The 24,963-nt window shown below is 31.5% G+C and overlaps 1 protein-coding gene across 1 annotated transcript in view; it reads left to right on the plus strand.

Annotated features, from left to right (window-relative positions):
• Positions 1–24,963, plus strand: part of LAMA2 (laminin subunit alpha 2) — a 660,685-nt gene that overhangs the window by 456,358 nt on the left and 179,364 nt on the right. The window contains exons 31-32 of the mRNA XM_049771159.1: positions 3,049–3,135; positions 7,118–7,311. Coding sequence (XP_049627116.1) covers positions 3,049–3,135; positions 7,118–7,311 — 281 coding nt within the window. The remainder of the gene's footprint in view (positions 1–3,048; positions 3,136–7,117; positions 7,312–24,963) is intronic.

Below are 24,963 nucleotides of genomic sequence, written 5' to 3' on the forward strand. Positions count from 1 at the left end.
ACTTTGCAAGACCAACAAACCATGATTTTATTTACATTTAACAATTAAAAAAAAAACTCACATGAAAACAGAGTGTAGAATGGTAGTAACCAGGGAATGGTTAGTTGGGAATTCTGGAGAGGCTTCTAAAAGTGGAATTTAGATTTGAATAATGCCTGAGTATAGTGACACATTGTTAATACTTTACAATCTAAACTTTCTAAAAGACTAGAACTTAATTTAAGTCAGTAGATGTGTTAATTAACAGCTGGTGGGTGTTCTTTCACAACATATGTCAAATAATAAGTACACATTATAGATATACTCTTACTAAGAAATTAAATTCTATTGTTGCAAAACACATAAATAGGTATGCAATGTCATATAATAAATACTGCTAGGCAATTAAAAATATCCAAAGTGAATTTAAAATAAAAAAATCTATTGTAACTGCTGGTTGTTGTATACATTAACAAAAAGAGAAGTCTCCTGCTGCAGAATTCTGAAGGAAAAAATAAAGACAACCATATGACTAGGTGGGTAAAATAAAAAGCCCAAGCAGCTGGAAAAGCAAGACATTTTGTGGACCTAGGCCTATGCTTTATTCATGCTTGACAAACTGCAAGGGCCGAGGATTGCTAAAGTAGAGTATGTAAGAGGAAGGGTAACAGGACAGTATTGGGTAACTAAATGTAGTAAAAGCAAAATCTTCCCATGGAAGAGGTGGCTTGAAACAAAATAGTGAAATATGCGAGAGAAACAAAGAAACAAGTTGACTTTGGGTTTTGACAAATGGCCATTTAACTGAGATTGGAGAAAATGATAGAAATATAAGTGATATTCTTGTAATGAAGAAACTCAGTTTTAGACATCTGAGTGTACATATGGTATATCAAATCTTTAAGAATGAGTAAGACCATGTATGAGAAAGAGAGGACAAAGTGGACTGCAACAGAGAGATTGCACTTGGAAATGCAGTAAGGAATCAAGGCCATGTGGTAAATTCAGCAAGGTAGATTGTAAAGGAATGCCCAGTGAGATTCATTGTAAGTAGAATCAAATGGACAGCAAGCAATTCTAAATTTTCCCCTGAGTACTGCTAGATGTAACTCCTACCCCCATAAACAAGTCCCACAAAAACCAAAAGGGGATGGTATTAAGGAAGCCTGTTCTCTTTATAATGTCCACAGGAGAAATCCTGGAAAAGCAGGCTCTGTAAATCATGGAAATTTTGTTGAAGTATGTCTTCACTTACCAATCATAAGGAACTGCGAGAGCTGGTCACCAAAAAAAGAAGCATTATGATTTTTAACTGATATTTAAAGTACCATTTTAAGTAGATACTAAGAACAGAACTAGTGAGAAAGTTATAAGTAAAAAGAATAAACTCTGGCTTCAAATACATGTGATTCCTAATTCTTCCATCAAAAGCCCTTTTATATGATAGAAGAAAAAAAACTTTAACATGATAGAAAAAAACTTAAAATCTATAATAAAATTCTAAACCAAGAGTATTTCTACAACTATTAAAGATTTTATATTCCTCTAAAAGATATTTTACTATAAGGAATGTAACTGTACTGGCTTTGAAGAGTTTCACTTAAAATATCTAAAATTTATTTCTAAGTACATGTCTGTGTGTGTCATGTGTGAGCACATATACAAAAGTATTTAGAATCAAGAATTAATTAAAAAGCTATAAACTTGCAAAAATATGTCAATCAGATATTTGTGGTTCTATTTTCGTGATGATAAATGTTAATTTGTTGAAAAATGAGTTTGTGAATAATAAATCAAATTGAACACATTTTGTAAAGGGTAGAGTTCATTGCTCATTAATGTACTATTGATTGAGTACATTAGATGGATAAAATAGAATTCTAATAAACTTGACGGATAAAATGATGACCTTGACCTATTAGCATTGCTTTGTTTAAAAGACCAATCAGAAAAAAAATTGTCATTTGTAACATTATTATTTTACAATAATTATAGATTTTTGTTTATAATGCAAAATATCCTGCTTTTTGGGAATGCATATCTTTTTAACATGTGATGTAATATTTGAAATTTACATGTTAATATAATTTAATTTAAAATTTTTGTCATTTTTAAGGTAAAATTATCTGAAATACTAGAGTAACACTGGTGTCTAAGACCACTTACAAAGTTATCAGCAAATATCATTTATTCATGTGTAGAAAGTTTTAACTATTTCCTTACATTGAATTACATTGAATTATTTTGTTTGAAGTAAAATCTTGTTTGAAATTCATATATAAATTAAAAAGGCACTTTTAAATTTTAAGTAAAACTTTTATTTATACTTTATGTGTTGAAATGTCATCCAAAGCAATTTGGGGTGAATTTTCAAAAACAATCACATCTTTTATGCTTCTTTATATTCCCTGAAATATAGTCAGTATATTCAGTCAAGATATCAGTTTGACTATCATATAAATATGCACAAAATCTAGTCAGATTTTTTTGATTTGCTTAAAACTGAAAACATTTAGTTTTTTACTATAGAACTACCAATATTTAAAATTTTCACAAATTCAACATCATTTTATCAAAAATGTATTTGTTGGCTTTTATTAGTGCTTTTTTTTGTACTACCATTGAAAGGGAAATATTTATGGGGTGTATAACATAAAAGAGAGCAAATAGATAGTATCCAGTGAAAACTTATCTCTGTACTCTGGCAAAATAATTGAAGTCACCAAGCAGGCCATAATGAGGGCAGGATGAAATAGCATTGGTTTGGGGACTGTACTGGAAGGTTTGGAAACTATGATAGTGGTGGTAGATGTATGTTTCACTTTGTATGAAAAATGATAAACATTAACATTGATATAAATTAGGTTTCTTAATAGTTAACTCAAATATTTAAAATAATCTTAAATTAAAAATATAATAAATATACTAATACTACTAAGATCACAAATGAGTTCCAGCATTCTAGGAAATAATCGACTTATTTAAATTCATACAATAGTTTAAATGTATGAAATGGACACAATTTTTAAAATACTTTTTTTTTTCTTTGATTGTTCTTTTCTTTTTCAGTTTCAGTCCTTCATGTGTCATGCAAGGCCTGGATGATTACCGCTGTACAGAATGCCCTAGAGGATATGAAGGCCAATACTGTGAAAGGTATGAAGTCACTTTAATAGAACAATGATACAATAGAGAACATATAATAAAGCATAAAGATATAAGAATTTCTATCTTTATTTACTTTGTTAGTTATTATATTCTTTGATACTATTTTTATATTTCTAATCTTTCTCAGAGAAAGTTGTTATGTACTTTATATTTTATATTTAGACTTTCTCAAAAATTTAAATAATTTTACAATAATTTGTTTTATGTACATGTCTTCATATAAAGTATATTTTACATATATATGTATATTTTAAATAGATACAAATATGGATAAATATATAATTATAGAAGAACAAACTAATCATATGTATTTCAGGCCAGAGAAACAGTACAGTGGGTAAGGCATTTACTTTGCATGCAACTGACATAAGTTCAACCCCTGCAGACATCTCAAACTACCTAGTAAAATTATAATAATTTTATAAATTATTATAAAGCTTAATAAAATTATCACTTTTAATTATAAAACATTCTAGAGTTATATGTTCTATAAGATTATTTCCACAGATAGTCAAACTTATAACCATCATTTAAATTTGTTTTTTTGGTGGGACCAGAGAGATAGCGTGGAGGTAGGGCATGTGCCTTGTATGCTGAAGGATGGTGGATCGAATCCCGGCATCCCATATGGTCCCCCAAGCCTGCCAGGAGTGATTTCTGAGCGTAGAGCCAGAAAGCCCCTGAGTGCTGCCGGATATGGCCCAAAAACTAACCAAAAAACCCTCCAAATTTTGTTTTTAATTTTATTCTAAGGAAAAAAGAAAACTTACTTTTAAAATTAATTAATAACCAAATTTAACACTATACTCATGATAATTATAACATAATTTATAGCAGTATAAAACTTTCACAAATATCCATAAACAAGACTCACTCTCACAAAAATAAAAAATATTTATTCTTTCAAAGGGATATTTGGATAATTATACCATCATTTACTGCCTATACCATATCTACAGGTAGTCATGACAATAAGTGTCTGTCCAGTCTTCTAAAGGATTAATAACATGATCTTGTTTGTTTCATATCCTCATAGCCAGATGTTCTTCAAACCAGATCCATAACATCAGATTAGCTGATGATTTGTCTATTCTATCTTAAGAATACAAGAATTGAGAAAATAGGGTTTTTGAAATCTTTTCTAATAATAGGAACAAGATGACTCAACCATTTAAGCACCATCCTTTAGTAGTCCTTAGACAATGACTTACTATCATTGGGATACAAAGTCCAACTAAATTTACTCAAAGAAAACAGATTTGGAGATATAATGTAAGCTCCAGAATTTTACTGAAATCAGGCCAAGAAACATCAGGACATCATCCAGAATTAAACCATTATGTGGATCCTTTCTTTTCTGTGTTCAACTTAGCTAACACTTTTGTTGTAATTGAAATCCTGCCTTATTTTATGTATGTTCATACATACATGAACCAATATTAATGTTATCACCATTCATATAAGAATATTCTTTGAATATAACTAGCAATGACTTTATTAATTAGCTTTAATAATAAAATAATTAAATAATGTTCTTTTTTTCTGTTTTGAGTCATACTCAATATTGTTTAGTGTTTACCTTTGCTCTAATATCAGGACCCTGTGGTGCTCAGGGAGCCAATTGGGGTATAAGGGAATGCATGTAAGTTGGCTACAAGGCAAAGTAAATTCCCTACATGCTGTTCTGTGTTTCTCTAGTACTCTGAAAGTTCTATAAACCAACAAAGTTTCTGTAAGTTTATCAAATATGTTTCCAAATGATTCAATATGTAGCAACTCTAAACACAGTATACATAATTTTCAAATATATAATAGTAATTCACAAATTATATGACAAAGTAACTTTAATCAATTTGATAAATTAAACCAGTTTAAAATTCAAAAATACTTCCTTTATTTTTAGAGATGTACACATCATTTAGTAGTGTATGCTTTTAAATTCCAACAGTGTGCCTGGGTTATTTGTGATTTGACAATTTTTCATTTCATGCCCTTGTAAATACCAGAAGGATGATGACTAACAGCATTTCTGTACACAAAAAAATTATAGGAAGTAATTTAATAAATAATGTTTGATAGCATTTATAAATTGAAATCACTATCTACAAAAGCATGTATAAAATGTGCATTGAAATGACAATTATTGTCTTAAGGCAAACTGATTAGAGAAAATGTATTTCAAAGTACTCATTAATGTATAATCAATGAGAGTTGACAGTTCATATTGCTTATAGATTAGTAAAGTTATGCACTATTTAATGTGAGTGATTTGAATTGTTTTTTATGTGTATTTACAGCTTTCCATTTATCATGTCTAATATACATGATCAAATTATACTTCCCTGAAAATTTGTTTTTATTCAGATAAATTGAAGCAAAGGTCTTGCTTCAATCTTTATGATAACCTTCCAAATAAATTTTTTCCAAATATGAGAGCTTCTTAAATCATTTAAATCACCTTACTACCTGCCCAAACTCATCAGCTGAGGTCTAAAACAGCTTAACTATCATGAATGTCGCTGTTACGCATAAACCCTTTCCATACTTTTTCAATATTACTCTGTAATAACTGTGTAATCAATCTGAATCTTCTATAATAGAATTATCATACTTGCAATGTCAAGAAACAATTTGAGTTTACTTATCTAAATACCTTTATCATGCATTTGTAATATTACATTAAAATCTCATAACCATAAAAAGTTATAAATTTACAAAAGTCTAATTTTGAAGATTGTATTCTTACTTTGATATCTCTTACCAGCAGAGGATAAATTAATTTCAATATTAACAGTGAAAATTTCTACCGCCTATTTCACCATTAATTATCTCAAATTACCTAGCCAATAATCAAAACTTTATTTATAGTTCTACTTCCTTTTTTCTTGTATCTTAAACAAAACTATTGAGTATTGGCTATATTTATGTTGACTTCCTTATTTTTTTCCTTATCATAATCCTAATGAAAGAAAGGAAGTATCTTTAAATTAAAATAAGGTGGTACTAAAGTGATTGCAGATAGCTGACCTGGGTTTGATTCCTGGCACCACATATGGTCCCCCAAGCCTGTCAAGAGTGATTCTTGAGCTTATTGTCATATGCTTTTACTATCAACTGATAAAGTTTTATTGTGTGGGTGTTAGGAGTCAATAAAATATTGAATTTTACATTTGTCCAGTTACATTTAATTTATAATTTTTCAAATTGCATTATTTACATATATGCAGAACATGTATCTGCTTTTCCAGATATATTGGAAAATATATCTGGAGAAAGATGTAGCAAAAAGAAATATCAATATAATTAAATTGAAAATCTGGGTTGTTTTAATGTCACTTAACTTGATTCTTTTGCTCATTAGTAAAATTAATGAGCTGAATTAGTTTTCTTGATCTCTAAAGTAGATGAGTCTAGGAAAGCCCAGAAGTCAGTACAATTTTACTCATCTCTAATTTTTAAAAGGAGGATTTTGAAATTAAAGCTTATTATTTAGAGAAGAGATAGGAAGGAGATGGTTTCCAAAATCTGGCTCATTGCCTTAGTCCATATGGCACACCAGCTGAGAATGGTTGTTTCAGGCAACATTTATGATTGATTTGACAACAGGAAGCACCAAGTTTGAATTCAAGTTATGTAAATTACATAACTAAAAAAAAGTTCTATTCTTTAGAAGTTAAATACTAGTAGGTTAGTATAGCAAAATAATTTAATTCAATTATTAGTAGTATTATATTTTAATATTGTCAACTCCCAATTTACATTTAATTGTCATCATATGGTTTTGACTTGTCCGTGATTTATAAACATGAAATATTTATCGATTGGCTCTTTCTTTGAAGAAACGTCTTCTACTCCTGATACATACACTCTTAAGTGTCAGTTCTGCTTCATTCAGGCCAATACACATTATAACGACATACAGACATGACTTATAATCCATTTTCCTTGCTTTGTTACTATCTAAATCCAGGTGTGCCTCTGGCTATACCGGTAGCCCACGCAGCCCTGGAGGCTCCTGTCAAGAATGTGAGTGTGACCCCTATGGCTCTCTACCTGTCCCCTGTGACCTTGTCACAGGGTTCTGCACATGCAGACCTGGAGCCACAGGGAAGAAGTGTGATGGCTGCGAGCACTGGCATGCACGTGAAGGCATGGAGTGTATTTGTACGTATACTAACTTTATTATTAGTTGGGGCCATGGGTCTATAGCTCTGTCTCATTTCCAGTAAGACTGCCTTATTTTATTTTCTTTTTGAACCGTAGCTAGTACTACTCTTCATTCTTTCTGACACTATCTATCCACCTTCTGCTGTCTGCCTGCTGTTTTTGTCTCCATCCTGCTGAGCCAAGAACAGCTGAGAAAATCCTCAGCATGTTTCAGTCAGTTCATTGAAGACCTACAACAAAGCTCCTGGAGGCGTTTTTCATTTTATTTTGTCCATCTCAGGGTTTGCAGTTTTGCCTAAAGTTGGCATTGCCTTTGTGACAGATTAAAGAGCAGGGTTTATTAAATTTTTTAGAATCTGCCTGAATTTGTAGCCTGCTAGACAGATACTTTAAACTTTGAGTTACAACTGCCTTTTCTTTTTCTAGCTTTTATAGAAAACAAAATAAGAGTGGGGCTTGCTGCTTTATAACTTTTCTTGAATTGCAGACCTAGAGGAAATGATTGTGAACCCAAGATTTTTATTCATTTTTACAATAAAGACAACATGTCTTTGATTTATTATTATCATTATTATTTTCATAATTTCTGCTATGTTCCGTAATGCCTTATTAAAAAGACATTAAAGTTAAACGTAATTCTTAGAATTTAAATCTTAATTGGTTTATATATTTAGTAAGAAACTTGTATGATTTTGGGAGGGAGAAATTATTAACCTCAGTTCAGAACTACAGCCTGATTACTGTTCCATGTTCACTCCTGACAGTGCTCAGAGAACTAAACTGTGCTAGAATTGAACCAAGGCCTGTTACATGTTAAGCATATGGATTTTGAACTAGTTCTGTGGCCCCAACATTTTCATTCTTCATGAAATTTAAATTAGTAATCTAATCCTCTCTAGCAAAATGATGCTAAAAATTACAATAATTTGAACTTCAATATCTACTTACATAAATAAATTAATGCATGTCAGCATTTCTAGTTTTAGTATCTTTTGTTTGTCTATCTACTAATTACATTTTTAATTAGAATAACCCTTTGTACGGGCTGGAGAGATAGCACAGTGATAGGGCTTTTGCCTTGCTTGCTACCTACCCAGGAGCAACCCAGGTTTGATCCCCAGCATCTCATATGGTCTCCCGAGTATGCCAGGAACAATTTCTGAGTGCAGAGCCAGGAGTAAATCCCTGAGCGCTGCCAGGTATGGCTCAAAACAAACAAACAAACAAAAACAAAAAAAAAAAAACAAAAAAATTGTAGGGTTAAAGCACTTATCTTGCATGTAGCTGATCCTTATTTGGTCCTTTGTGCTTCACTCATATGAACCATGGAGAACCAACAAGAATGATCCCTGAGCACAGATAGGATCCAGGGTTATTTTCCAAACATTTGTAGTAAAAGATACTGTCAAAAGTACAGCGGGTAAGGTATTTTTGTCTTGCACATGGCCGACCCAGCTTCCATACCCAGCATCCCATATGGTCTCTCCACTGCCAAGTCTGACCACAAACTAAAAGATATTATCAAGGCCAGAGCTATAACACAGCAATAGGGCATTTGCTTTGCACAAGGCTGACCCAGGATGGACTCAGCTCAATCCTCAGTATCTCATATAGTCCCCCGAGTGATTTTTGAGTGTAGAGTCATAACCCATAGTGCCACTGGGTGTGGCCCCAATACGCAACCCCCTGAAAAAAAAATACTGTCTGGGTCCAGAGAGACAGCACAGCAGTAAGGTGTTTGCTTTGCATGCAGAGAGACGGTGGATCGAATCCCAACATCCCATATGGTGAGCCTGCCGGGGGCAATTTCTGAGCAAAGAGCCAGGAGTAGCCCCTGAGCTCTGCTGGGTGTGACCCCCCAAACAAACCAAACCAAAACAAAATACTGTCTATCTGCTCCTCAACTATAGTGAACCTCAATTCTGATTCTCTTAATGACATATATAACAATATATATAACTATATATGCATATATAGAGTAGATAGATGATAGATAGATAGATAGATAGATAGATAGATAGATAGATAGATAGATAGATAGATAGATAGATAGATAGATAGATAGATAGATAGATGGATAGATAGATGAGTAGGTAGATAGATAGGTAGATAGATAGTAGATAGATAGTTAGATAGATAGATAGATAGAGAGAGAGAGAGATAGATAGATAGATAGATAGATAGATAGATAGATAGATAGATAGATAGATAGATAGATAGATAGATGATAGATAGATAGATAGATAGATAGATAGAGAGAGAGAGAGAGATAGATAGATAGATAGATAGATAGATAGATAGATAGATAGATAGATAGATAGATAGATAGATAGATAGATAGATAGATAGATAGATAGATAGATAGATAGATAGATAGAGCAAAAATTTGAGATGAGGGCTCTGGGATCGGGACCTACTGTTCTCTGGCAGCATTACTAAAGATGTAAGCTGATTTAGTGCTTGGCCCAGAGATAGAGTGAGGCTTGGGCCCAGAATTGTCAAAAGCCACAGGGTTACTGAGGGAAAAAGAGGAAGGAGCATGCTTTGTAGAGGAGTAAACACAGTGCTTCTTGCATGCCAACATGTGCTCCAATAGAATGTATTTTAATAGATATTTTTGTTTTATAAATTATGTATTAATCATTCTGCTTTTAAACTTTGGTGGGGTTGCACTTACTTTTAGGCATGTTTTCTCTTTTCCCTTCACTGGATCAACTATAAAAATTGTTACACAGAATATGTCTAGATATTTCTCCTTTTTTCATATTTTAAATTTTCTCCTGTTGTACACAAATATGTCTTGTTTGCTATGATCGATGTGTCCATCACTTACTTTCTACTCTGAGTTTCGAGATGAGATCATAAAACAAGTGAGGCTCCAACTCGGACTTATCATTTTTTTTTTCTTTTTAGAATTTAACTATATCCTAAATTTATATTAGAGTAAGAGATTACAGAATGAATTCTGGCAAGTTTTATCTGGAGAGACTGTTTTATCACTTATGATCATAGTAGAATTTTATAAGAACTGTACATAGGAGTGGGTAGAGGTTACTTTGTCAGCAAGAAATATATGTGCAGACAAAGATGCATCTCTTGTTCTGGTTTTATATGATACTGACTGTGAAAATAGTATTTTTCTCTGCTGTTTTAGTAGTAGTATGTACTCTGGAAATTTGTTCTCTTGGTTGTCTTTAGTCAATGCACATCATAGTCTTATTTTGATTTAATAATATAAAATATAACTTTAAATACATAATTTCACTCTAAATAATAATAACCAATATTGAATTTTATCAAGTGAGTTACACTATCAGAAAGAACCTGTCTGTTTACTGTAAAGTTAGATTAGACTTTTGATATATTTAACACATGATCTGAAACTGCTACACTAATTAAGCAACACTGAATAAATATAGATATGATGAAAGCTTTCTGTAATCTCTTTGACTCTTAAGAGAATTAAAGAATTCATTTAAAATTTTGCTGCTTCAATAGACAATTTCCAGTACACTAATTTATATTTTATTAGATCCTATTTAATTCAACATAGATTATAATACTATTAATTATGGAATTTCTAGTAATTTTATGAGGAATAAACCCAAATTATCTATATTCTTAGTAGGAAATATATTAACACCAGATTTTTCCCTAGTGAATGAGCTAATATTACCATAAATCAGGTGTGTCCATCCCACCAAGTAGCCAGTGTATTCCTAAGCAGTGTAAAGCTCTTTCAATTCAAAGTGTTGCTGAAAACCTCTTTCACTGCACATGCTTCATAATAATATTTAAAGGCTCACCTGTGTTGACAACTAATAATTGAGAACTAAAAACACTATAAAGTACATTATATAATATTTCTTTACTTAATGCTTTCCACATTCCTTTACATTATTTTCTTCACCATATGATAATACTGAATTCAGGTTTCTTAAATAACCAGGTAAGGATTACTACCTTTCAGTGGAACCTAGATTCGTCTTGCAAAGTTGAACTTGTTATATTTTTATTTGTTTTTGTTTTGTTTGTTTTGTTTTTCATTTTTGTCTTTTAGGCCACATATGGCAGTGCTTAGGGATTACTTTTAGTTCTGCGGTCAGAAATTACTTTTGGCAGCTTGGAGAACCGTATGGGAAACTGGAGTTGAAATAGTCAGCCATGTGCAAAGCAAACCCCTACCCACTGTACTATCTATCTCTCGAGCCCCTGAACTTACTTTTTTAACTTTATTTTTAAATTAAGATATCATTGCAGACCAGTATGTACTTTTTTGGTAGTACTTCAGCACAATTAGTCTTTTTTGTTCCTAGCATCATAATATTAGTTTGTATGCTGGCTGTCAATGAAAGAACTAGGAAACAAAATGGTTGTTCCTATGTTTAATGTCAATTCAGTTTTAATTAATTTACTTTTTTGAATTTAGAACATATATGTTATGTTAATGAAAAGTAAAAATTAGAATGGATAATAAAAAAGAAAAGTTAAATATGTTTAATGCTCATAAGTAGTGCTTTCCCTCCTGATTATTGAGAATCTATCATTTATATTTAGAATATTTAATAGTTATGATATTCTCATTCATCAGGAGTTTTAAAGTAGAGTTTTATTTCTATACATTTCTAAAAAATTACATAACCTAGCTAAAGATAAATGACTAAGCTTAAATATATAAAATATGCTTCTTTGATGGCCTTTTATTATTTTTAATGGGGACAAGTTGGGCCATTTAACCAATATATTCCTCAATTCCATCTGTTCATGGATTCTAAACAAATGAGTCATTGGATGTTCAAAATCAGAACTTCTCTTTAATATTATAGGCTAGCAAAAATCTAACCTCCTATTTTAACCTTGATAATTTACATGACATTTTGTAAAATAAGTATAACTACCTGCCCTCTTGAAGTTTGAGAGTGAGCAAGTAAACCATTATTGACTAGGCATGTTTTGTGTTATGAAGCACAGCATTTGTGTTTTTTATATTTTATTTTCTACAGATGAGAATTTTATATAGAACAACTTAATGCTTAAAATAGATTATGAGTAACATAATAAACCATAGTATACTCCTAAGTAACAGAAATGAAAATTAGTAGCTCTGGCAAGTTGTTATTTCTTAGGATTCTAAATAGGTTCTAATAAATATATTGATGCCTCCTATATTTATAGCATATGAAATACAAATAAATCAATTGTATTACTTATAGAGACTATATAAAATATAACATTTAAGATAAAGTTTAGCTCTTAATGTCATAAAAGTGGTTATGCAGTTTATTTATTTGTTTTAAGTTGTAACCTGACGGAAGCCTAGTTAAATGTGATAATTCATGTTAACTCGATAAAATGCACAGCCTTCAGCTCCGTGCTAAAATTGCAATTTGAAGTTTTATCTCATCTAGAAAAGATCTGCAAAGACACATGCAAGCCAATTGCTAGTTGTCAAAAAGCATTTCATCACAATAATGCCTATGTCCTTATATATTAGTTATTGAAAACTGTTCTAGTCTTACAATAAAATACGACAATTAATGATCAACATTGCTCCCTATGGATATAAACAAGTACAAGTTATGAATTGTATTTTAAAAATTATAAAGAAAATAAGACTTTCTAGAATAAAAGATGAATTTTAAAACGTCATCCTCTACATATTTAATTACCAGTAGGTTTGATTATTGGATCAGGATCATCCTCCATCCTTGCTCCTCAATTGCTAGTTTCTGTCTGTCCCACTAAATGTCCAAGTACTATTCCTTCTCAAACTCCAGTGTAATTTCTGTACCTTCCCACAATCTCTAGTACACAATAAATTATTCAATAAGTCTCCAGAGAGTTGTCTATAAAAGCAACTTCTAGTCCCTCTGTTTGCTATCTCTCCTAAGGTTTTAACACAAGATTCTTTGTGTTTTTTTATCATCTAATAATTACATTAATAATATCACAAAACAGAAAATATCAGTCAGATTCTAGATAATTTTTTAAATTTGAAAAATATTGATTTATATATATATCACAATAAAAAGGTGTTCATTTAATTATTTAAATTGAGATGTAAAGAAAACTGACATCTGTGGACACTGTTTATAACCAAGCATTATTTTATTTATTTTTTTCTTTATTTAAACATCTTGATTACAAATATGATTGTGATTAAGTTTCAGTCATGTAAAGAACACCCCGCTTCACCAGTGTAACATTCCCACCACCAATGTCCCAAATCTCCCTCCATCCCACCGCACCCCCACCTGTACTCTAGACAGGCTTTCCAGTTCCCTCATTCATTCACATGATTATGGTAGTTCTCAGTGTAGTTATTTCTATAACTGCACTCACCAAGCATTATTTTTAAAGTAAACTATATTCTCGTCAGTTAATGGAACTTGAGAAACAGGAAAATAATTTGATCTTAAATTAGAAGTCTTATAAGAAAAGTAGTATAGGGGCCGGGAGGTGGCGCTGGAGGTAAGGTGCCTGCCTTGCCTGCGCTAGCCTAGGATGGACCGTGGTTCGATCCCCCGGCGTCCCATATGGTCCCCCAAGAAGCCAGGAGCAACTTCTGAGCGCATAGCCAGGAGTAACCCCTGAGCGTCACAGGGTGTGGCCCCAAAAAAAAAAAAAAAAAACCAAAAAAAAAAAAAAAAAAAAAAAGAAAAGTAGTATAAACATAATCCTGAAATAGGCAATTGTTTGGTACTTCCTGGTATCTCTTCCTGGTTCAAGGAAGCATGCTTCAATGGACGCACTTAAACACAGCAAGTAATGTTACATGAAATATATATATACCATGTCTTTATTCATCTAAAATGAAAACTTGGTTTATTCTAAATTTGGGTTATTTAAATAGTGCTACAATAAATATATTTTTAATTATAACTTTTTGAACTGTTTTATTCTCTGTATAGAAACTGAGAGCAGGGATGACTAGAATATTTAGCACTTCTATAGTCAATATTTTAAGAAATCCCTATACTATTCCAGTTTACATCCCAACCAATGGTGAATGGAGGTTACTTTTTCTCTAAATCCCCAACAGTAATTATTTCTAGAATTTCTATACCTATATATCTATATATATGTATGCCTTTATTAGCTGGCCTGAAGCAAGAGATCATTGGAATTTTGAATAGAAGTTCCCTGAAAATTTAATAATAAACAATACACATATCTATTGTCCATATATATTGTCTACTTAGAAGTATATGTTCATATCATATCCCAATTTTTGAATTGCTTGTTATTTTGTTGTTGAATTTTGTGAGTTATCTATCTAAAATATTAGCTTTTTAGATGTGTAATGAATAGATATTTACTCTCATTTAATGGGATGTCTTTTTTTATTTTAAGGCAATTTATATAGCAGTTCAAGTATTTAAAGGTATCAATTCTTTTATCATTTCTTTCCAGAAGAAATTTTGTTATTACTAATTTTATTTATATAGCTTTCTTTGAAGAAGAATTTTTGTTTGATTTTAATTCTAGTGATTTGTTTTTGCTTGTGTTTTCCCTGCCTTAAGACTTGATCAAATCAAGTCTTAAATGTCAATATCATGAAAATTTTTGCCTTTGATTTGCTTAGTGTACTTTTTGGCTTAGAGCTAACAAATCAGTTTGATACATTTCAATTTAACTTTGTGTGTAATATAATGGTTTAACTTAATTATTTTCCTGGTTTCTTCTTTTTTATACAAAATTTCTTAGCTGTAAAGCTGTAACTATCTTATCATAAATAACTGACATTCTTAATTCCTTAATTTCTGGACCCAGAATTCTGTTGATTTATTCTGAGAAGTTCCTCCTTTAGTTACAATACCACACTGTTTTTTATTAATTTATTTTTAGAATATAAAGTAAGTAAACTTGATGTCTTCTATCTTCTTTCTACTCAAGATTTCTTAGATTATTTGGTTTTTTTATGTTATATATAAATTTTCTTAACAATTATCTTAAACCTTGAAATATACTACTAGAATTTTAATAGGAATCATGTTGAATATGAGTGCTTTCTGGTAGAATGATAATTTTTTCTTTTTTTTTTTTTTTTGGTTTTTCGGCCACACCCGTTTGATACTCAGGGGTTACTCCTGCTCAGAAATTGCCCGCTGACTTGGGGGGATCATATGGGAAGCTGGGGGATTGAACCACGGTCCTTCCTTGGCTAGGCTTGCAAAGCAGACACCTTACATCTAGCGCCACCTTGCCGACCCCTAGAATGATCATTTTAATAGTGTTAATTTCTACCAGCCAAGAATGTTTTTCTGTTTCCTATGTCTTGATTTAGTTCAATAGTAAATTAAAATTTACACTGTGTGAGTATTTTGTCTCCTTATTAAGTTGACTTATTAGTACTTAGTTATTTTTATAAAAATGCAAATAGGATCTTATAAAATATTTTTCTTGTTCATTATTTTCAAAGAGATGCTACTTGTTTTTAAAAATTGACCTTAAACCTGAAAATTACTGTATTTGTTCCTTGTTTTAAATAGTTATATTTTTAATTTTGGTTTTACTATCTAACTTATGTCATCTATATCTGATGACATATTGATAGTTTAACTTCTCTTCCAATTTGAACTCTTTCAATTTTTATTAATTGCTATGCTTAGAACCTAAAATGTGTTAAATAACAGTTAATATCCTTACCTTGTGCCTGAAATTAAAGAGGTCATTTTTAGCTTTCATTATCGAGTACAATTTTAGCTGCAGAAATGTTATTTATGGCATTTATATGTTGAAAATCATTGCCTCTATTTCTATTTTGCAATGAATTTCTATCATAGAGGCCAAATGTAAAAAAAAAAAAACTTTCTCTGCATTAAATGATATGTGATTTTATTTTCCTGTTTATATTATATATTAACTGATTTGTTTCTTGAACAATCTGCATCCTTAGAATAAATTGTACTGGGAAGATTCTTGAGCGATAGTATAGCAATAATTTTTGTGCTTTCATAGAACTATCTCTTACTTAAATTGTAGTATGTCAATAATTTTTATGCTTTCAAAGAACTATATCTTACTTGAATTGATCTTATATGTTTCCTCTCTTATGATATAAAAAGCTTAGCTTTCCCAGCTCTTCATTTTAAATAGCGTTTTTGTTTTCATGATAATTTTACCCGGAGTTAATCTGACTAATATTGAAAGTGTCAAAAGACACACCTCCTTAGCTCAATAATAGTTTTATATATTATTTGATAACACTTCATATGGTGTGTATAAGATTTATCTCAATTATTATTATCTTCAGTTTTAAATTTTTGTTTGATCAAATGAAGCTTTTTATACATTTCTTATACCACCATACACTCATATAATTGTTTTTTGAAACTTTTTCTTTGAACCAGTGTTTATCATAAAAGTTCAAGGGGAGCTCCTGTAAGAAAAAGTTTAGATTCTGTTTCTCAATCCATATAGCTACGCTGTGTCTTCTGATTGATAATTCAGATCATGGATATTTATAAAAATTGTAAATGTATTTATTGAATTTTTATTCTAATTTGTTTCTGGTGTTCTCTTATTTTATTTGTACTTTCATTTCTGTTTTTGTGTAGTGATCAGTTCCATTTGTCTCTTCTATTAGTTTCTTCTGAATACTTTTGTACTAGGGTCATTATGAAGCTTATTATCTAAAGTGATTAACTTTGAGACCATTTAAAAATTAAATAAATTAAATCTCAAAATCATTTTGGAAATTCCAGTATGTATTTCCTTCTTTATCATATTTTGTTTTATTAAGTATCCTATTCTTTCTGAATGGGGTTCTTTACCCCATTAAAGATCCATCAGTATTTCTTGCTGGACTGGTTTAATGACCATGTTTTCTTTAACAATTATTTGTTTGGAAAGTTTTGTTACTCCTTTGAATCTATAATATATTTTTTATATTGAATATCCTTTCCACTCAATGTTGTGTCATATTATATTATTCCCTTCTGACCTCTGGAACTTTTCTTTGGAACTCTGGTGAACAATATGTGTATTCTCTTACATAATACATTGTATTATAATACAACATCATATGTGTTGTATAATATATAACAGCTCTCTTTAGTTATATTTAAAATTTTATTTCCCTGATAATATGCTTAACTATAGTGTATCTTGTGTGTTTCTTTGAATTTATTTTGTTTCACAACTTTTTAAGCTTACTGAATATGAATATCTTTTTCGGTTAGGATTACTTTGGGCAATTATTCAAACTAAGAATTATGTCCTTTTGTTTTTCTTTTAGAATTTTGAATGATATAAATATTCTTTTTCCTGCTAATCTTTCATAGAAATCTTATCTTCATTTACTTTGCCATTATTTTGTGTTCTTTTCTGATTGTTTCCTCTCTCTTTTTATGTTTATTTATTCCAACTTCAGCTTCTGTAACTTTATCGCATTTTACAGTTCAGCTACGGTAATCTTTAGTTCAATAATTTCTCTTTCTCATAGCTTCTATTAGTCTTGATACTCTATTGATTTCTTCATTTCAATCAACTTCATTGTGATGTTTGCTTCTCATCCCTCATTTCATTCCTCATCCTTCTTTTTTTCTGATTCTTCATTTCAGCCTTTTTGAAATATTTACAAGGTTGCTTAAAAAACTTTGTGGTGTCTGCTTTAGATATTCAGTGCAGGAGGAGATTGTTTTTACCTGTCTTTTGTCTTTAACCATCAGTACAAATGAGTTCCCTCATTCCTTTTCTGTGCCTGGTTTGATGTGTGAAGTTAGAAATAGATGCCTGATTGCATATTCGTGTTCAAACTGAGTTTTCTTTTTTTGTGAGGACATTCTTCTCTTACTGATCTGTGAGCTCTCTTATCCCTTGCTTGTCAATGATTCAATATATGTTTGTGCTGAGTCCTTCCTGGTGTTCTTTGTGGTAGGCAAGAGTCTGTTGGCAGCATATGTACAGCAGATAGAATGTCTTTCTTTATTTAAATAAATAGCAATCAAAGAAAAAATAATTATGAAAATACATTTTAGGAAGATTTTTAAAAATACTATAGAATAATTGGATTTTTTAATAAATACTAAATATATTACATCTAAACATTTGCTGTCTAAGGTAGATATAAAACAAAAACTATACTCAGAGGATTATTAAAAAATATCTTAAAAGATTAGAACCAAATAAGAACTTTAACAGAAAAATTTTGTATCTTATTGGAAATGCATATCAAATCCATACTTTCGTAGAGCATGAAATACATGAATATTTACCAAAGACAGTTAATAGCTTCAGCCTATTGACTAATAAATTCTCTATGCACTCATTTCCACTTCAGTTTATTTGGTTTGGATATAGTGTGTGAATTTTCTAAGCTAGTAAGTCAGTAGTTATTATGCATATGGGACTCCAGTAGAAATGCAGTATTTTGTACTAATTGCTAACAAAAATATCTGTAGTATAAGCTACATGATTTACCCTTTTCATATGCCCTGATATAATGTTCAGAATTTAATACTACATGATATTAATATTAGACACAAATTTATCTTGACATTTTTATAGGTAAAGTCTCAGAAACATTTAGTCCTATAAAATATGATAATCTTAAAATACTTGTATTTGCTCCTATGTACTTTAGAGTCTCTTTTTTATATAACTCTGTTGCTCAAATCTGAAAAAAATGGTTTCTTCTTTGGAGCTCCAGATTATAAGTACTAATTTATGCTAAATATTTCACCCTTGTTTGAGAATAATAATATCCTTGTTTGAGAACAATTATTTACATTATGTGAATATTTCATGTCTCTACATATTTTAAATGTTCTCTCATAGAAAATTAAATATGATTTAAAAATCTCTTCAGTTTATAACGTTTGTCACCAGATATTTCAGATTTTTGTAGTTTATGAGAGGTCTAGAGAGAGTACAAGAGATATTGCACTTTTGCCTTTCAACTTAATAACCCTGGTTCAATTCCCTCATATAATCTCCTGAGTACCACCAGGAATGGTCACCAATAAAACGCCAGGAGTAAGACCTAAATACCACAAGGTGTGACTCAGATAACAACAAAAAGATATGGTAAAAATTATATTATGATATAAATATTATATTATGTATATAATGTAATATAAATATTACATTAGAATAAAATATAAACTATTACATGAAGTATTTATCTTACAACTACCTGAACTGAATCTGTAGAGAAATATCTAAAATATCTCCATGGCTATCATATTTGAGTCTCATGAGACCAGTTGGAAAGATATTAATAAATACTATATACATACTATAAAGTTTGTCTTTAACTTATGGAGTTGAGATTGCACTTTGTCTACTCAAACTAAATACAGTAATGGTAAGACATGATAATTATAGGCATTTGGTACAAAGATATAAAATAGAATATATATATTCTTTAAAAATAAACTTAAAACATTTTTATTTCAACAAGTGTAGATTCATAACCAAAACATAGAGGTGGATGATAGATTAAGGGGAAGTAAAAATAAGTATTTACATGTTTCATAGTATTCTAGTTTACCATGTTGCTTTGTGGTATCCGATCTATAGTATGTCTGATCTAGTTCTAAATTGCATTTGCTGACTTAGTTTTGTGCAAAGTAAAAACCCTTAGTTTTCCTGGAAATGTCTGGAAACACTAAGAAGGAGGCTCTAGTCATACTAATTTTTAATGAAATTACTAATTTTTTAGGAAATAGTCTTATAAGTTATGGATAAATTAGAGAAAGACCAATCACAGGTTTTCTGAAGATATATTGTGCTGAAAAATACAAATGAAAAGACATTACATAATTGTTTATTTGGGTCTTAAAACTGGGAAATGGATATAGGTATATTCTTTGTTTATATTCTGGTAAATTTGTCCCATACTAACAGTGAAATGAAATATTTAAAATGGTGATAAATTAGAATGCAGTAAGAATGAAAGACTACAGTCTTTATAACTTTCAACAATATTAAGCATCGCTACTACTACTTTTATTCTATGAATTGCAACTTGAAATAATTTGATCTACATTCATGTTTAAAATTACGCATTAAACTCGCAAACATTTACAAAATATTTTTTTCTAATTCTGCTCAATCAACCTTTCAACCCTTGAACAAATCTATGCATTCTCTTGACATGGTATATGGTTTGAGCTTGGTTACACTGAGAAGTTTCTTATTGTCATTTTCTAGAGTTCCCCATGACCTTCTCTACCTTTAAAGCCTTAGCAGCAACAGCTGGGCATGCTGTTCCTTATATTGCCAGAGTCCTCAACAAGACTAATGTTTTTGTTTGTTTGTTCGCTTGAACAAGATGGCAAGATTCCAAAGTTAGAGAAAACAAAACAACAAAAGCAAAAATAATCCAGCACATTGAAATTTAGAGTCAACACTCACATGATGGTGTTCTGCCATGTTTAGTGGATCAAAGATTGCTATTACAAGGCTGGATCAATAGCACACCTTTAAGGCATTTGCCTGACATGCAGCTGAACTGGGACAGACTGGGTTCGATTCCTGGCATCCTCTATGGTCTCCAAGGCCAGGAGTGATCCCTGAGTGCAGAGTCAAAAGTAACCTCTAAGCACAACCGGGTGTGTCCCCACCCCAGAAAAAGAGAGAGAGATTGCTATTAAAGCCAACCAAATTTAAGAAGGAGGAAATTAAATTCATTTTTGGAGGGGAAGAACAACCCATAAGTAGGAACTACTTTTTATCCACTTCAGAAATGAGTATTGCCTTTATCAGCTCAGTTAATACAGCTGTTTGCATTGCTCCTTTTGATAATGTTTTGTTCCACACCTTCATCTCTCCATTCCAATAAACTTCTCTTGATTAAAATAGAATAAACTTTTGCAGGTAATCACAGCAGTCATATCCTAGCCACTCATCAGTCAATTTTAATTATCTAACAATTATTTTTATCTATTTTCCTGTCCTTCAGACATTTGTGTTGTTTCCTATTTTCTATCACATACAATGTTGTATTATTCAGCCATTTTCTGTTTCTCCCTCTATTCTCAGCAGTTCTCATTCCCTCTTCCATGTCTCAATCCTCTTCTAACTCCTTGACCATCTGTAAAATATTTTTTCCTTGTTTCTCAGAGGTAACAGGAAGAAAGAGAAGCCTTTCCTTCTCTTTCTCCATCTCTGGTGAAGGAGAAATCATGCATAATTATCAAGATGGTCCAAACACACCTCACAAGATAAAGGAATGCAATCATGATTATTGGGGAAGTAATGTGAAAATGTTCTATTATATACTATGTGAAAATGTTCTATTAAAGAAACAGCACTTGAGTACTTGCCCTGGTAGCTGCATAGAAAAAGGTGGAAGAAGAATTATAGCTAGAGGAGGTAGCAGTCAAAATGACTTCTTTAAAATCTTTGCTTCCTTTAGGAATAAATGTCCCTAAAGTTTATCAGCTGGTCCAGTGACTCTAAACCTTGGCTGCATGATAAAATCATCTGGAATTTATTTTAGAAAGTATTTTTAAATTTCTTCAAAAGATTCTACTAAGGCTTTCCCACAACATGTCAAACATTTTCTAGGGCTGGGAACAAGAAACACCTACATATCTGTATGTTATGAACCTCATTAGATTCTTATTTGAAGTTGAAATTGATAACCACTGGCCTATTACAATGCTTTGCAAATACACTTGTGCCTAGAGAATGTGGGAACCTTTCTGAAATGAAGGTTCTGGCTAACAATGTTTGTAGGAATAAAGATGTATTTATGTATGTATTTATTTAGGTCTATTATTTATCTTGGTTTTAGCATCTACATCTAGTAGTTCTCAATGGTGCATTTCTTCACACTCAGGAGACCAAGCAATTCTGAAGATCAATAGAATCTGGGTTTTCTGAATGCAAAACACGTATATTAGTGTCTTGAGATAACTCCCTGGCCCTGTATTATGCATTGTAAGGCACAATATCAGTAATCTCCAGAAGGTTGGTGAGAAAGAACAAGGTCATTCACAGAATGAAAAAAATCAAATAACTCAACTACTTCATGAATCAGAAACTCGGAATCTGTCCAAACCTTCTTAGAAAAAGACTCCCTTTTTTCAATACTCACAGAATATTTTCCCATGATTATAAGATCCACTAATGTTTGGGAGGTCATTTTAATTATATTTTATATTTGTGTTTTCTGTAATGTTTTCCTATAGAGAAAAATCTATTGAATTATATCAAAACTTTAGATTGAATTATGGAAAGGTGTGTGAAGCGTAGGTATTTTTCTTTTTCTCTATGCAGAGGAAAATCCCCTTTTACTCTTTGTATTTTATCCTAACTTTTATTGGGATACCATGATTTACCAAACTGTTCATAATGCAATCATTTAAGTCACTAAATATTCAAACACCAATCCTACCACCAGTGTGATCTTATCTTCACCAGTGTCACAAATTCCCACCCACCATCATAGCATGCCTCCATGCAGGCACAAACAAATTTACTTCATTCTGTTACTTACATCACAAAGGCAGTTGGCATTATCAAAACTTAGATCATTTAGGGTCAGTTTGAAATGATTGTTATAGGGGCTGGAGTGATAGCACAATGGGAGAGTGTTTGCCTTGTACACAGCCAACTTAGGACAAACTCCAGTTTGATCCCTGGTATCCCATATGGTTCCCTGAACCTGCAAGGGTTGACTTCTGAGTGCAGAGTCAGGAGTAGCCTCTGAGTGCAGCCATGTGTGACCCCAAAATCAAAAACCAAAAATAAAAAAATTATTTTGTATCTCTCCATTGAGATAATAAATACAGTGTCTATGGAATTACTAGTCTGCATAGAGCTGGTTCTTATAGAGCCTTTTGTTACTCTTACAATTTAGTTACTGTTACTGTTTAGGTTTCTGAAGTTGGAAGACTATTATGTAACTTTTCCATCAGATATCCTGTGATACTACTGGATTGACACTATTATAAAATAGTTAGATATCACATGGCCATGTGAAGGCAAGTGATACAGGATTTATAGATCTGAAACAAATTTGGTGGCTTAAAGTTAAATAAGGTTAAATCTCATAGCTGGGCCCTTTCTGAGAAGGGTGTAAAATGTGGCTGGGAGCATCAGTAGTTCATGCAAAAAGGTAAATATGCTCCCTCAACAGAAATATCATTCTGTGATGGACAACCTGGAACATATCAGTGGCTATTATTTTCTTTTGGGGCTTCAGAAGTAGTAGGGACATTTTTCTGCCTGGAAGATCAGACTGAGGGCAGGAGCTTCTGGGTTTTCAGGTGCTGGGTGAGTGCAGGGAGGCTCACTCAATTCCATTCTGGATGGTGAGGAGGGAACAACAGAGTTTTTAACCTTTTGGTTCCATCTCACCTGAAAGGGTCTAAGTGCATTTATTGTTTGATTTTAGTTGTGGAGCTGGGCCGTTTCTCTCTGAAAGGGTAGGATGTGGCATTGGGAGGAAAAGATAGAGCTCACACTTCACTTCTGCCTCTAAGGACTCATCCTATCCTCCGTTTTTAAGGTTCCAGGAACTCACAATGCCTCTGCAGGCATAGGCATATATCATTATTGTAAGTATCATCTGCAAGGCGTTGATTCTTTGAAGCTGCTGGAGCAGTTCAATCCTGGCGAAGGGATATAGTAACATTGCTCTAAGCCTGTCCTATCAGAAATTATCATCTGTTCTAGTTCTCTTTATTTTCAAGCTCCCATTAATGGTTTTTTCCCCATTGGGTAGCTCAGAAAAGTGCTCTATAAAAAACAAAGTGAATTCTTGCTAATTGAGGACATAATTCAATATTGTTCCAAATCTGTATTTTTTTCTCTTCTAGTTTTGATAGTTTTGATACATTTATCTGAAGAACATATTGTGTGGATTTTATATACTGGAAATGGCAACTCTACTTGAAACCATAGCATAACTAGTTAGTTATGAATCTTCAAAAGGAACAGACATCATTATTTTGTGATGCAAATAAATCGGAGAGACAAATGTTCTAAATAAATTATTACTGTTAGATCACCCTAGATAACTAATGTATTTTAATTTTAGAATAAATGTCACATTATGAAAATAGTTTCATAATATAGAGACAATTACTTTTTCTCTCTTCATCAACTCTGCCCTCAGTTCCTTTCCACTGCCACTAAACTGAAATAACACTTCTTTCCACCATTGAAAACATCAGAGCTAGGTCATTAGCACTTTAAAATATTAAAAAATAATTTTTTATCTAGAAATTACTAATTATTTACCCACAAAAATATGATTAATCATCATGTAGAAATTTGTGGGGCTTCCACTAATCATGGATATTAATAGGCTAAAAAATCTAAAGAGGAAAATTTGGCAAGTAAGCAGGGGAACATCCTCATGAGAAACAAACACAAGTTCTTTCTTTCAATTTCTTTAAATATTTTTTGCAATGACATCAGATAAAATGTTATAATGTTGAGAAAAATATTACATATTGTTGAAAGATCCAATTGTTAGGAGATACTCTCTGGTGCAAATGATGATAGCACAAAACTGTTGTATGCATTTTAAGATTTGGAAACATGTTTTTTACCCTATAATTCATAATTAAATATTTCTCATATAAAAATTTTCTGCAGTATTTGCATGTTATAATTTTGTTTCTTTTCTCTAATTTAATATTTCTGTACTTGTTTCCTTAAAATCCATTTGCTCCTTTTCGTTGGTTC

The sequence above is a fragment of the Suncus etruscus genome, chromosome 4 (genome assembly GCF_024139225.1).
Source record: "Suncus etruscus isolate mSunEtr1 chromosome 4, mSunEtr1.pri.cur, whole genome shotgun sequence".
NCBI classification, from domain to species: Eukaryota; Metazoa; Chordata; class Mammalia; order Eulipotyphla; family Soricidae; genus Suncus; species Suncus etruscus.